General features: G+C 44.6%; 1 protein-coding gene across 11 annotated transcripts in view; it reads right to left on the bottom strand.

The window, feature by feature from the left end:
- The window catches only part of LOC110496778 (protein spire homolog 1), a 104,359-nt gene that overhangs the window by 50,086 nt on the left and 38,126 nt on the right, over nucleotides 1-16,147 (bottom strand). For all 11 annotated transcript variants that reach the window (XM_036953631.1, XM_036953632.1, XM_036953622.1 and 8 more), the window contains exons 4-6: nucleotides 8,505-8,630; nucleotides 4,590-4,664; nucleotides 1,721-1,885 (exon numbers count right to left, since the gene is read on the bottom strand). In XM_036953631.1, coding sequence (XP_036809526.1) covers nucleotides 1,721-1,885; nucleotides 4,590-4,664; nucleotides 8,505-8,630 — 366 coding nt within the window. The remainder of the gene's footprint in view (nucleotides 1-1,720; nucleotides 1,886-4,589; nucleotides 4,665-8,504; nucleotides 8,631-16,147) is intronic.

Below are 16,147 nucleotides of genomic sequence, written 5' to 3'. Positions count from 1 at the left end.
ACATAATGCTTTACTCATCTCATATGTATATACTGTATTCTATTCTACAGTATTTTAGTCAACGCAACTCTGACATTACTCAATCTAATACTTATTTCTTAATTCCATTCTTTTACTTTTAGATGTGTGTTTTGTTGGGAATCGTTTTTACATTCTACTGCACTGTTGGAGTTAGGAACACAAGCATTTTGCTACTCCTGCAATAACATCTGCTAAATATGTGCATGTGACTAATGAAATTTTATTTGATTTTAACAGAGTGAAAAGAAGGAATACTGGACAAAACATCCTGTTCGCAATAAGGCACTGAAGTAAAACTGCAAAAAAAATTGGCAAAGAAATTAACTTTCTGTCCTGAATACAAAGCGTTATGTTTTAGGAAAATCAATCACATCACTGAGTACCACTATCCACTTTCAAGCATGGTGGTGGCTGCATCATGTTATGGGTATGCTTGTCATCGGCAAGGACTAGAGTTTTTTTTTTATAAAAAGAAACGGAATAAAGCCAAGCACAGGCAACATCCTAGAGGAAAACCTGGTTCAGTCTACTTTCCAACAATCACTGGGAGATAAATTCCCATCAGGACAATAACATAAAACACAAGGCCAACTCTACACTGGAGTCGCTTATCAAGACAACATTGAATGTTACTGAGTGGCCGAGTTACAGTTTTTACTTAGTTCTGCTTGACAATCTATGGCACCTTTGGCAGCGATTACAGCAGTGAGTCTTTCTGGGTTAGTCTAAGAACTTTGCACACCCAGATTGAACAACATTTCCACTTCGGTCGCCAGCTGTACGGTGTTTCCTCCGACACATTGGTGCGGCTGGCTTCTGGGTTAAGTGAGCAGTGTGTCAAGAATCAGTGCGGCTTAGCAGGGTCATGTTTCGGAGGACGCATGGCTCCCGACTGTCGCCTCTCCCGAGTCCGTACGGGAGTTGCAAAGATAGGACAAGACTAACTACAATTGGATATCATGAAATTGGGAATAAAAAGGACTAAAAGAATAACAAAATCTAAAATAAGAACTCTACACTGCAGTCTGAGGTATCTCATTAATGCACAACATAGTAAAACCTCTTGCAAAAAAAAAGGTTTTATTGGACAGATTCATGCAGGTCCCTCCCCGTTTGCTTCCTAGTGAATAACATCAGATGCTATTGGGGTTCAGCATCACCCATCCTCACCGGGCCCTCCCTCACCACGACTTAAAACAAGGATGGCCAACCACCGCTTTCCCCCCATCCTCACTGGGCCTAGCCCTCCCTCACCACGACTTAAAACAAAGATGGCCAACCACCGCTCCCCTCCCCCCATCCCCACTGGGCCCTCCCTCACCACGACTTAAAACAAGGATGGTCAACCACCGCTTTCCCCCCATCCTCACTGGGCCCTCCCTCACCACAACTTAAAACAAAGACGGCCAACCACCGCTCCCCTCCCCCCCCCCCCCCATCATCCTCACTGGGCCCTCCCTCACCACGACTTAAAACAAAGATGGCCAACCACCACTCCCCCCCCCCCATCCCTAACAAACACAGCTGATTAAACTTATTACATTCTAAACTGAAGATCATGATTAGTTGATTATTGAAGTCAGGCATGTTAGTGTGCCACCAATCAGGCCCCAGAGAACTGGAGTTGCCCATCCCTGACCTAAAACATGAACATCTACCCCTTCCTTAAGATGATATTCTTCATGTTTAAGTCCCTCACCATGACGTTCCGTAGTTTGTATCGTTTGAAGCGGATGTCATCCATCAGCATCTCATAAGGTGTGAGCTGGAACTCTACAGGTAGAGGGCTGTACTGTCTCTCCTGGACCTTCTTCAGTTTGACCCCGTTACGCAGGTCACCCATCACCTGCATCCAGAACTTAGCCTGAGGGACACCAGATTAAAGCAGGGTTAGGGCTGTGGCGGTCATGACATTTTGTTAGCCGGTTATTGTCATGCAAAACGATCCAGTTGTCGGCTACTTGCAATCTGAGAAATAAATAACACTTATTTAACTCCACACATCAACCGCTGTTTGAGGAGCTCTCGCTGCACGACAGGTGATATTCCAACCAATACTCTGTATGCCATGGACTTTCCAACCCTCTTCCTGCAGAAACCCAGTACTCTGTATACCATGGGCTCTCCAACCCTCTTCCTGCAGATACCCAGTACGCTGTATACCATGGGCTCTCCAACCCTCTTCCTGCAGATACCCAGTACTCTGTATGCCATGGGCTCTCCAACCCTCTTCCTGCAGATACCCAGTACTCTGTATGCCATGGGCTCTCCAACCCTCTTCCTGCAGATACCCCAGTGCTTCATTTGGGAAAGAAAGTGAAATCTGTTCGGGAACATCGATAGTAACATATTTTGGCAATGAAACATATTTGGAATTGAACTTTCAGTGTACTTCCTGAATTGAAAGACCCCAACCCCGGATAATAGCATCAACATTGAGAGGGTATTAACCCTCTAGAGTCTAAGCCAGGGCGGGGAGGGGGGGCTCTAAACTGACTATGTGAATTGTTTTCAGATGGTTATACCAAGGATCATTTATCTATTGGATTTGGAATTTTAGGACCCATTTAGGTATATAAAAAAAGCATATATACGCTTGTACTACTATAGACCACAGCAACACATTGAATAACACGTTTATAAATGGCAGAAAATAACAAATCACAAGAAACAAGAAACAAGGTTAAAGTGTCTGTCCTAGGACCCCTAAAGCTATAAAGAAAAATATTTAAACAATTATTGGATGAAACATTGAATTTGGCATTACTGCTATTAGCCAATAGAAATGCATTGAATAACAGATTCACCACATGGAACAGAGAATCAATGGGATGTTTGTTTTGAAGCGTCTGTCCTATATCTGAGAGACAAAAAAAAGATCAGGAAACATACCATTTATTTATTTATATACTGTTCCAGACAAAAGTTGTAGAACTCATTCAAGGGGTTTTCTTTATTTTTTACTAGATACTAGTGAAGACATCAAAACTATTAAATTACTCATATGGAATCATGTTGTAACAAAAGAAAGTGTTAAACAAATCTAAATATAGTTTATATTATTTGAGATTCTTCAAAGTAGTCACCTTGATGACAGCTTTGCACACTCTTGGCATTCTCTCAACCAGTTTCATGAGGAGGTCACCTGGAATGCATTTCAATTAACAGCTGTGCCTTGTTAGAAGTGAATTTATGGGATTCCTTTACTCCTTAATGCATTTGAGCCAATCAGTTGTGTTGTGACAGGGTAGGGGTGGTATACAGAAGATAACCCTGTTTGGTAAAAGACCAAGTTCATATTATGGCAAGAAAAGCTCAAATAAGCAAAGAGAAACTTTAAGACATAAGTCAGTCAATGCGGAAAATGAATTACTTTTAAAGTTTCTTCAAGTGCAGTCGCAAAAAAACATCAAGCGCTGATGATGAAACTGGCTCTAATGAGGACCGCCACAGGAATGGAAGACCCAGAGTTACCTCTGCTGGAGAGGATAAGTTCATTAGTTACCAGCCTCAGAAATTGCAGCGCAATAATTGCTTCAGAGTTCAAGTAACAGACACATCTCAACATCAACTGTTCAGAGAAGACTGCGTGAAACTGCTGCAAAGAAACCACTACTAAAAGGACACCAATAAGAAGAAGAGACTTGCTTGGTCCAAGAAACATGAGCAATGGACATTAGACTGGTGGAAATCTGTCCTTTGGTCTGGAGTCTGTCAAAAGACAGATTTCCACCAGTCTAATAAATACTCTCCTATGGGAAGGGCTACCTGCTTCAGCACTTGGTTGTCTCATTCTGTGAGCTTGTGTGGCCTACCACTCGGCGGTCCCATTCTGTGAGCTTGTGTGGCCTACCACTCGGCGGTCCCATTCCGCCTACCACTCGGCGGTCCCATTCCGTGAGCTTGTGTGGCCTACCACTTCGCGCCTGAGCCGTAGTTGGTCCTAGAGGTCTCCATTTCACAATAACAGCACTTACAGTTGGCCAGGGCAGAAATGTAACAAACTGACAATGCTGGAAAGGTGGCATCCTATGTCTGTGCCACCTTGAAAGTCACTGAGCTCTTCAGTAAGGTAATTCTACTGTCAATGCTTGTCTATGGCTGTGTGCTCAATTTTAAACACCTGTCAGCCACAGGCGTGGCTGAAATAGCCTAATCCACCAATTTGAAGGGGTGTCCACATAGTTTTGGACATGTAGTGTACTGTGTTAAGAGATATGAGAGAGGATTGTGGATCGCTCTCCGCGGTGTCCTCAGAAAAATAATGTTTCATGGTTAAGGAAACAGGGTAGGGTAGCCTAGTGGTTAGAGCGTTGGACTAGTAACCGGAAGGTTGCAAGTTCAAATCCCCGAGCTGACAAGGTACAAATCTGTCGTTCTGCCCCTGAACAGGCAGTTAACCCACTGTTCCTAGGCCTTCATTGTAAATAAGAATTTGTTCTTAACTGACTTGCCTGGTTAAATAAAGGTAAAAAAAAGAAGAAAAAAAAAAGGGATACAGTACTTTCAACCTAACTTCAGTTTCCTCTGAAAAACAGACGTGTGGACTGCGTTCCGGTTACTCTTACCCAGTCAGCGTTCTGTAGCTCGTTGAGATCTCTGACTGGTTCCTCTCGAGTGTCTCCCTCCATCCGCCGCAGGTTCTACAGGAGGAAGAGAGGTTTTAGCACACTGTGGGAGATATTCTGTAGAAGACCAGTGTCCACTTCCCTAAGGATTTAACATGGTCCACACACACACACCTCAGTGTCCACATCCCTTAGGACTTAACATGGTCCACACACACCAACACAGTCGTGAAGAGGCTGAAGGCTGAAGGCACTCAGAAGGCTGAAAAGATTTGGAATGGGCCCTCGAATCCTCCCAAAGTTCTACAGCTGCACCATTTAGAGAATCTTGACTGGCTACATCACCGCATGGTACGGCAACTGCACTGCTTAAAGACTTAAAATCTACACTGATTGAAGTGGATTTAACAGGTGATATCCATAATGGATCATAGCTTTCACCTGGTCAGTCTATGTCATGGAAAGAGCAGGTGTCCCTAATGTTATGTTCACTCAGTGTATCATAGACACACTACATTGACACTCCCACAGAAAACCTATACAGACTCGTGCACTTTTCCACTCATAATTTGCTGCTGCTCCTCTGTGCTGTTTTACTCTTATTATTATCATCTATCCTGATGCCTAGTCACTTTAACCTGCCTTCATGAACATATCTACCTCAAATACCTTATTATCTATCCTGATGTCTAGTCACTTTACCCTGCCTTCATGTACATATCTACCTCAAATAACTTCTTATCTATCCTGATGCCTAGTCACTTTACCCTGCCTTCATGAACATATCTACCTCAAATGCCTTATTATCTATCCTGATGTCTAGTCACTTTACCCTGCCTTCATTTACATATCTACCTCAAATAGCTTATTATTATCTATCCTGATGTCTAACTCAAATACAGTTGAAGTCGGAAGTTTACATACACTTAGGTTGGAGTCATTAAAACTAGTTTACATACACTTAGGTTGGAGTCATTAAAACTAGTTTACATACACTTAGGTTGGAGTCATTAAAACTATTTTTTTAACCACTCCACAAATTTCTTGTGAACAAACTATAGTTTTGTCAAGTCGGTTAGGACATCTACTTTGTGCATGACACAAGTCATTTTTCCAACAATTGTTTACAGACAGATTATTTCACTGTATCACAATTCCAGTGGGTCAGAAGTTTACATACACAAAGTTGACTGAGCCTTTAAACAGCTTGGAAAATTCCAGAAAATTCTGTCATGACTTTAGAAGCTTCTGATAGGCTAAATAACATAATTTGAATCAATTGGAGGTGTACCTGTGGATGTATTTCAAGGCCTGCCTTCAAAATCAGTGCCTCTTCGCTTGACATCATGGAAAAATCTAAAGAAATCAGCCAAGACCTCAGGGAAAAAAATGGTAGACCACAAGTCTGGTTCATCCTTGGGAGCAATTTCCAAATGCCTGAAGGTACCACGTTCATCTGTACAAACAATAGTACGCAGGTATAAACACCATGGGACCAAGCAGCCACCATACTGCTCAGGAAGGAAACGCATTCTGTCTCCTAGAGATGAATGTACTTTGGCTGCGAAAAATGCATATCAATCCCAGAACAACAGCAAAGAACCTTGTGAAGATGCTGGAGGAAACAGGTACAAAAGTATCTATATTCACAGTAAAACGAGTCCTATATCGACATAACCTGAAAGGCCGCTCAGCAAGAAAGAAGCCACCGCTCCAAAACCGCCATAAAAAAGACAGACTACGGTTTGCAACTGCACATGGGGACAAAGATCGTACTTTTTGGAGAAATGTCCTCTGGTCTGATGAAACAAAAATAGAACTGTTTGTCCATAATGACCATTGTTATGTTTGGAGGAAAAAGGGGGAGGCTTGCAAGCCGATGAACACCATCCCAACCGTGACGTACCGGGGTGGCAGCATCATGTTATGGGGGTGCTTTGCTGCAGGAAGGACTGGTGCACTTCCCAAAATAGATGGCTACATGAGGAAGGATAATTATGTGGATATATTGAAGCAATATGGGTCTTCCAAATGTCCCCAAGCATACTTCCAAAATTGTGGCAAAATGGCTTAAGCTTGTGGAAGGCTATCTGAAACATTTGACCCAAATTAAACAATTTAAAGGCAATGCTACCAAATACTAATTGAGTATATGTAAACTTCTGACCCACTGGGAATGTGATGAAAGAAATAAAAGCTGAAATAAATCTACTATTATTCTGACATTTCACATTCTTATAATAAAGTGGTGATCCTATCTGACCTAAGACAGGGAATTTTTACTAGGATTAAATGTCAAGATTTGTGAAAAACTGAGTTTAAATGGATTTGGCTAAGGTGTATGTAAACTTCTGACTTCAACTGTACCTTATTATCTATCCTGATGCCTAGTCACTACGCTCTGCCTTCATGTACATATCTACCGCAAATTATATGGTAGTGGTACTCCCTGTATATAGCTCCACATCTATCTGGTACTTCCTGTATATAGCTCCACATCTATCTGGTACTTCCTGTATATAGCTCCACATCTATCTGGTACTTCCTGTATATAGCTCCACATCTATCTGGTACTTCCTGTATATAGCTCCACATTGATCTGGTACTCCCTGTATGTAGCTCCACGTTGATCTGGTACTTCCTGTAAATAGCTCCACATTGATCTGGTACTGGTACTTCCTGTATATAGCTCCACATTGATTTGGTACTCCCTGTATATAGCATATATATAGTGTGTAAACGTTATATTGGAGTGTTCTTACTCACCACATGTGGCCCAAAGTAAATTGGCATGACAACCTAAGGAATATGGAAATGAGTGCCAAGGACTGATATGCATAGACATGCATGGAGTGAGTGTATACAGCACTCTAGAAAGCAGGCAGCTTCTTGAACAGATGATGACCAATGCTTAAAATGGTTATGTAGGGAAATGTTTCTCTTTCTTACATGTCATATTGTTCTGGTGTACTCTAAGTCCCAGCGTAGTGAATAACATTCTATTCTATCCGTTCTATTATATTGCTACATTCTATTCTATCCGTTCTATTCTATTGCTACATTCTATTCTATCCATTCTATTCTATTGCTACATTCTATTCTATCCGTTCTATTCTATTGCTACATTCTATTCTATCCGTTCTATTCTATTGCTACATTCTATTCTATCCATTCTATTCTATTGCTACATTCTATTCTATCCATTCTATTCTATTGCTACATTCTATTCTATCCATTCTATTCTATTGCTACATTCTATTCTATCCATTCTATTCTATTGCTACATTCTATTCTATCCGTTCTATTATATTGCTAGAAAATAACATTAACTTCAGGGTTTACAACTATATTCCTCCCCTACAACCCTGAATATCACAGAGCTATTAACCTATCAGGAGCCGGTCTTCTGGTCCACTACGCAGGTCTTACAAAATAACTCTCCCGTGTGAATTCTTAATCTGTTGAAACTCTCCCGTGTGAATCTTTACTGACTCAATTAATTTAAAATGATTTCTAGCAGTAAGTACTAGCATTAAGTAGGCCAAATCATTTGGTCAAGGAACCATTCTGAATAGTCTGAAAACTGGACAGAACTTTCTGGTCAAATAAGGATAAACGGATTACAAGCAGCTTTGACTCCTATTGCCATTCCTGGTTGACATGCTAATATTCTGAGCAGGTCTGCAGAATATGGGATCATTCTAGCTAATTGATCAGTTGAACACTTCTACTGGTAGAGCTGTTGATCAGACTGGGCAGCTGAGTCAGGGGCCTCTCCAACACACATTGTCAAGCTGCTGCTGAGTCAGGGGCCTCTCTAACACACGTTTTATCAAGCTGCTGCTGAGTCCGGGGCCTCTTCAACACACATTTTGTCAAACTGATCAGCTGCTGCTGAGTCAGGGGCATTCTCACCTCTTTAGCACTCCTGATCTTCTCCAGGAAGCTGCGTAGCTCTCTGGTCTCGGCGTAGAGTGCCCGACACACAGCCTGGTAGTGGTTAGGGGCATCAGAGGGGCTGGGCAGGTGGGACGTACACAGCTGGAGGGAGCAGGGACGGCAGACAAAGTCACACACTGATAATAAGCAAGGTATACACAAATCATTAGTGGAAGGAGATTGAGAAGACAGCCCAGAACAGAGTGTGGATGAAGAGAAGTTGTTGATGGCTGATGTTCCCTGGGGAGCAACCGGCCCTAGTAAGTAAACCATGATGTTCCCTGGGGAGCAACCGGCCCTAGTAAGTAAACCATGATGTTCCCTGGGGAGCAACCGGCCCTAGTAAGTAAACCATGATGTTCCCTGGGGAGCAACCAGCCCTAGTAAGTAAACCATGATGTTCCCTGGGGAGCAACCGGCCCTAGTAAGTAAACCATGATGTTCCCTGGGGAGCAACCGGCCCTAATAAGTAAACCATGATGTTCCCTGGGGAGCAACCGACTTTATTCCTTTACACGGTAATATGGGGAAAAAGGGCTGGACGGAACCAAAGCAAAGAAAGTAAATCTCAAAGCCCCCCCCTCTCCTATCTTATCTGCCTACCCACTACTTACCTAATTTAGCACCACCTGGTGCCCTAACCAAAATACAGGGGGTGGTCCGCCCAGGTCTTACCTAGTGTGCCTAGACAGTGAATATACTACGGGTATGTGTATGCCCGCGGGCCTCTTGCCTAAACACTCCCAAGGTGCCTTCCCCTTTCCCTCTGGGAACAAATGAAACAGAATATTAAACAATTTCACAAACAAACTAAGAAACAAAGGACATCAAATAAGCTCTGAGCAACAAACTCACAAAACATACCAACTTCCCAGCAATGAACTCCCAGCAAATCTCTCTATCACAAACAATCGCTCTGCAATGACCTCCCAGCAAATCTCTAGCAAATCTCTCTAGCAAAATCCCTATGCAATGACCTCCCAGCAAAAAAAACCTCTCCTGAACAGAACACTGGCTTTTATATAGCGTCAGAAGGAACAGGTAATTGGAGACAGCTGCGTCTTGACGAGGGGGCGGGGTCAGCTCTCCAATTAGCCCTGGAGTCGACCAATCAGCTGCTTGAGGGATTTCAGGAAGCCATTTCCTGAAATAAAACGCATGCAAATACACAAACTACAACACATAAACTGGGGAACGTAACAAATACCATGATCACAATTGACCTATTAAGTTGCTTTGATACCAGCAGTAACACTAATTATACCTGTTACTACCAGGCTACATTTGAGTGATTGATTTGTTATTACATAATGGCTAGTGAACTTCAGACCATTGATCTAGCTGGTGTTTCTATGAAGAGAACTGTATTTTACGTGGAGGAATTCAGAAAATAACAATGATAGGTAGTCTCTTTCTCCATCATTAACATGGAATTCATGTCTTTTAGTTTCTAGAGGAGGCAGTCCAGCCAAGAAGGGTACAATTGCGGCCCGCAATTCGGGGCGTTCCTGCATGTGGGCGTTCCTCTTAATACTTATATTGGTCCATTTCTAAGCTATGACTCCGGTACACAGGCAGGAGAGGTCCGGTACACAGGCAGGAGAGGTCCGATACACAGGCAGGAGAGGTCCGGTACACAGGCAGGAGAGGTCCGGTACACCAAGAGAAGTCCAGTACACAGGCAGGAGAAGTCCGGTACACAGGCAGGAGAGGTCCGGTACACAGGCAGGAGAGGTCCGGTACACAGGCAGGAGAGGTCCGGTACACAGGCAGGAGATGTCCGGTACACAGGCAGGAGAGGTCCGGTACACAGGCAGGAGAGGTCCGGTACACAGGCAGGAGAGGTCCGGTACACAGGCAGGAGAGGTCCGGTACACAGGCAGGAGAGGTCCGGTACACAGGCAGGAGAGGTCCGGTACACAGGCAGGAGAGGTCCGGTACACCAGGAGGGGTCCGGTACACAGGCAGGAGAGGTCCGGTACACAGGCAGGAGAGGTCCGGTACACAGGCAGGAGAGGTCCGGTACACCAGGAGGGGTCCGGTACACAGGCAGGAGAGGTCCGGTAAATCAGGAGAGGTCCGGTACACAGGCAGGAGAGGTCCGGTACACCAGGAGAGGTCCGGTACACAGGCAGGAGAGGTCCGGTACACAGGCAGGAGAGGTCCGGTACACCAGGAGGGGTCCGGTACACCAGGAGGGGTCCGGTACACCAGGAGGGGTCCAGTACACCAGGAGGTGGTAATGCACCATAACGTTGGATTCCAACCGCCGATAATCTCCACAGAAAAAGAAACGGGGCGACAACAGTAGCTAACTAACTAGTAGCTAACTAACTAGTAGCTAACTAACTAGGTCACCCGTAGACAGAGTCCGTTGCCCACTCCTGCTAGTCACCTTTATTTTTTTAGGGGGTATATTGCATATAGATTTTTGCTTCTATCAATGTAATTGTTTCATTTCCAACCCCCTCATATTTTTTTGTATATACACACACACACACACACACACACACACACACACACACACACACACACACACAAAAATATATATATATATATATATATATATATATATATATATATATATATGAATACTTAAGTAATTTAGATATTTCTTTATTTAATTTTCAATAAATTTGCAATTATGGGCTATGTTGTGTGGAGGGTGAGAAGAGGGGTATGAATACTTTCTGAAGGCACTGGAAGTGCATGACTAGCAAAAAACAGACAATTAAAAGCTGTGACCCTCACGGTATGCTGCTATGACTAACAGGTCTGGATGCCTGACTTGTCATGCCAAATGATGCATTCAAGGAGGAGTTGAAAAATGTAACATGTCTGGTTTTAAGTCTTTGTTGTTGTGCATGTCACCGCCCAAAACAGGAATGCCCGAAACAGCCAGGTGAGGGTTTTGTCCCAAGCGGCACCCTTATTCCCTATGAAGTGCACTATTTTTGACCGGGGGCCATAAGGAATAGGGTGCCATTTGGGACACACAGGTGTTATCTTTCTTCTTCCTCCTCTGAGGTAAAACTGACAGCAGCGCAGCCTGAGTGTGGACACCACAGTACAAATCCCTTTGCTGGGTATTTCCATGGCTCAGTCCTAAATGGCACCCTATTGCGGGGGTTCCCAAACGTTTTCACTCAGGGACCCCCTTCCCCTGCGCGACCACGTCTATTTCTATGGGTACTGTTAATGTACTGTTAATGACACAAACTGTTCACACCCTTCTTGTTAGTGGAGAGAAATTTGCAGGTTTAAAGCTTATTTTCTGCAATTCTACAGATTATCATTTATTCTCCCCAATTTCGATCTCTTCTTATCGCTGCAACTCCCCAAAGAGCTCGGGGGTCGAAGGTCGAGTCACGCGTCCTGCGAAACATGACCCGCCAAACCGAGCATCTTAACATCCGGCTGCTTAACCCGTAAGCCAACCACACCAATGTGTTGGAGGAAACACCGTTCACCTAACGACCAAGGTCAGCCTGCAGGCTCCTGGAATGCCACAAAGACTCGCTAGAGCACGATGAGCCAAGTAAACCCTCCCCCACCCGGCCAAACCCTCCCCTTACCCGGACAACACAGACCCAATTGTGCACTGCCCTATGGGACTACCGGATCACGGCCCGTTGTGATAAAGCCTGGGAACGAACCAGGGTCTGTAGTGACGCCTCTAGCACTGAGGCAGTGCAATTTTTGCAATTCTATACATTTTGCCATGTCTAATGTGTATTCATGTGATATTTGACTGAAAAAATGTACAACAAAATCTATGGGCTAAAAAACATAACTAAAAAAACAGCTGACATGGGCTGATCTGGTCATTTCTGACAAGTTTTAAATAGCTCTATAAGGAAGACATGACAAGAGGAACGGATGGTGCACCAACTCATTTCTTAATTGTGCATTCTACTATTACAACTTTCAAGATTTCAGGTTTAAAGCCGGACTGTTCCTATAAAATATATACTACATATGGAAAGTATTCAGATCCCTTTACTTTTTACACAATTTGTTATGTTACACAGAGAGACAGAGCGAGACCGAGACCAGCTGAATCACATCAAAGACAACATTATAGGGTTATTAAGGTGCAGCATTCATTCCCAGAGAGCTAACATGAACAGTAATAAACTGAATTATTTGGAGAAAAAAACATATATATACACAGTATGTATATTTGTGTGTGAGTATGCATGGGAGAATGCCAAGAGTGTGCAAAGCTGTCATCAAGGCAAAAGGTGGGTAGTTGGAAGAATCTCAACAATATTATATATTTTGATTTGTTTTTGGTTACTACATGATTCCATATGTGTTATTATTATGTGTTAGAATTATTTCATAGTTTTGATTTCTTCACTATTATTCTACAATGTAGAAAATAGCCAAAATAAAGAAAAACCCTAGAATGAATAGCTGTGTCCAAACTATTGACTGGTACTGTATATACACAGTGCATTCAGGAAGTAGTCAGACCCCCTGACTTGTTCAACAATTTGTTACGTTACAGCTTTATTCTAAAATTGATTACGTTTTTTTTCCCCCCACCAATCTACACACAATACCCAATAATGACAATGCATATAACATCTTTACAATTTCTTTGGAAAAATTCGTAAAAAACAAAAATATGACATTTACATAAGTATTCCGATCCCCTACTCAGTACTTTGTTGATGCAACTTTGGCAGCGATTACTGCCTCGAGTCTTCTTGGGTACGACGCTACAAGCCTGGCACACCTGTATTTGGGGAGTTTCTCCCATTCTTCTCTGCAGATCCTCTCACGCTATGTCAGGGTGGATGGGGAGCGTCGATGCACAGCTACTTTCCGGTCTCTCCAGAAATGTTTGATCGGGTTCAAGTCCGGGCTCTGGCTGGGCCACTCAACGACATTGAGACTTGTCCGAAAGCCACTCCTGCGTTGTCATGGCTGGAAGGTGAACCTTCGCCCCCAGTCTATGGTCCTAAGTGCTCTGTCTGGAGTAGGTTTTCATCAAGGATCTCTGTACTTTGATCCGTTCATCTGTCCCTCAATCCTGACTTGTCTCCCAGTCCCTTCCACTGAGTAGTGACTGCCGTCTGGCCATTCTACCATAAAGGCCTGATTGGTGGGGTGCTGCAGAGACGGTTGCCTTCTGGAAGGTTCTCCCAACTCCACATAGGAACTCTGGAGCTCTGTCAGAGTGACCATTGGGTTCTTGTTCACCTCCCTGACCAAGACCCTTCTCCTCCGATTACTCAGATTGGCTGGGTAGCCAATTCTAGGAAGGGTCTTGTTGGTTCTAAACTTCTTCTAATTAAGGATGGAGATGTCGTTGCCTACCCTTACCACCTGGGGGAGACACGTCAGGAAGTCCAGGATCCAGGTGTTCCTTTTGTCCAGGTGGGAAAGGGTCGTGTGGAGTGTGATAGAGATTACATCATCAGTGAATCTTTTGGGGCGGTATGCGAATTGGAGTGGGTCTAGGGTGTCTGGGATGATGGTGTTGATGTGAGCCATGACCAGCCTCTCAAAGCACTTCATGGCTACAGATGTAAGTGATGCAGGGTTACCTGCAGCAATTACCTTGGCGTTCTTGGGCACAGGGTCTATGGTGTTCTGCTTGAAACATGTAGGTATTACAGACTGGGTCAGGGAGAGGTTGAAAATGTCATTGAAGGCACTTGACAGTTGGTCGGCGCACACTTTGAGTAGACATCCTGTTAATCCGTCTGCCTTGAGGCCTTGTGAAAGTCAAAGGTCTGAGTGTGTGGAAAAGACAGAAAGAAGCTTGTGTTTTCTTAGCTCAGACGAGAGCATTGAGCACCGCGGCTGCTGACTAGCTACCCTATCAACCCCTTAGTCTGGGAAGGAGTGAGAAGGAAGGAGAGTTTGAGGAATGCAGACGTTTCTAATATAGCCGTGCTGCTGCATCTATTTCAGATGTGACTGGAGGTCTCCAGAGGGAGAAGTCTGGTCTGTGGGGAAAGCTCTGCTAATGACTGCATCCCAAATACCACCCTATTCCCTATGGGCCCTCGTCAACAGTAGTGCACTTTTTAGAGAATATGATGCCATGTATGAATGTACTCCTCAGAGATAGACAGACACTAAGCTCTGGTGAATCCATTTTTCACATGAGCCAAACAACAACCTGTTAAACAAGTGATAGTTGGGTATCAACATATTTCAGTCATTTTTTGTCTGCATCTGGTTGAAGTGCTGTGTCTACTGTTGGGTTCTGAAATCATGAAATGTACTTATTCATGTCACTGAGGGAGAGGGGAATGTATAATGTTTACATTCTGAATATGTTATTGTTCGCCATCCTATGGGAGGAAAAGAGACAGTCTGGTGAACACTTTGGGGCAGCGGTCAGGTAAGATGCGGTCAGGTAAGATGAAGTGAGGAAGAACAGATATCACTAAGGTTCTGCCTAGCAACAGGGATGCACTGGCTGTTCAGATGTGTAGGAGACTCGGCATAAGAGAAAGGGTTTAATATCAGTGCTTGTGTGAATGTATTTTGTCTTATGCAGCTGTATTGACCCAATGGGTGAATAAACTTGGTTAGAACTTGAGCGTCTGAGTTTTAATAGGTTCATTTAGAACCTATCAGTACCTACAGAACTTCTAGACTTATTACGCCAATGGCACCCTATTCCCTTTATAGTGTACTACTGTTGACCAGGGCTCAAAGGAGACTAACTTGTCGTCGCGTCGTACCGCTCTAACGCGCCGTACCGCTCTAACGCGTCGTACCGCTCTAAAGCGTCATATCGCTCTAACGAGTCGTATCGCTCTAACAGGTCAACGCGTCGTACCACTCTAAGGGTCACCGCGTCGTACCGCTCTAACGCGTCGTACCGCTCTAACGCGTCGTACCGCTCTAACGCGTCGTACCGCTCTAAGGGTCACCGCGTTGTACCGCTCTAACGGGTCGTACCACTCTAACGGGTCGTACCGCTCTAACGGGTCGCACCGCTCTAAGGGTCACCGCGTCGTACCGCTCTAACGCGTCGTACCGCTCTAACGGGTCGTACCGCTCTAAGGGTCACCGAGTCGTACCGCTCTAACGCGTCGTACCGCTCTAACGGGTCGTACCGCTCTAAGGGTCACCGCGTCGTACCGCTCTAACGCGTCGTACCGCTCTAACGGGTCGTACCGCTCTAACGGGTCACCGTGTCGTACCGCTCTAACGGGTCGTACCGCTCTAACGGGTCGTACCGCTCTAACGGGTCGTACCGCTCTAACGCGTCGTACCGCTCTCACGGGTCGTACCGCTCTAAGGGTCACCGTGTCGTACCGCTCTAACGGGTCGTACCGCTCTAACGGGTCGTACCGCTCTAACGGGTCCTAACGCTCTAACGCGTCGTACCGCTCTAACGCGTCGTACCGCTCTAACGGGTCGTACCGCTCTAAGGGTCACCGTGTCGTACCGCACTAACGGGTCGTACCGCTCTAACGGGTCCTAACGCTCTAACGCGTCGTACCGCTCTAACGGGTCGTACCGCTCTAACGCGTCGTACCGCTCTAACGGGTCGTACCGCTCTAACGCGTCGTACCGCTCTAACGGTTCGTACCGCTCTAATGCATCACCGCGTCGTACCGCTCTAACGCGTCGTACCGCTCTAA

Source organism: Oncorhynchus mykiss, chromosome 18 (genome assembly GCF_013265735.2).
Source record: "Oncorhynchus mykiss isolate Arlee chromosome 18, USDA_OmykA_1.1, whole genome shotgun sequence".
Lineage (NCBI taxonomy): Eukaryota > Metazoa > Chordata > Actinopteri > Salmoniformes > Salmonidae > Oncorhynchus > Oncorhynchus mykiss.
This window is presented reverse-complemented; position numbering and strand designations above follow the sequence as displayed.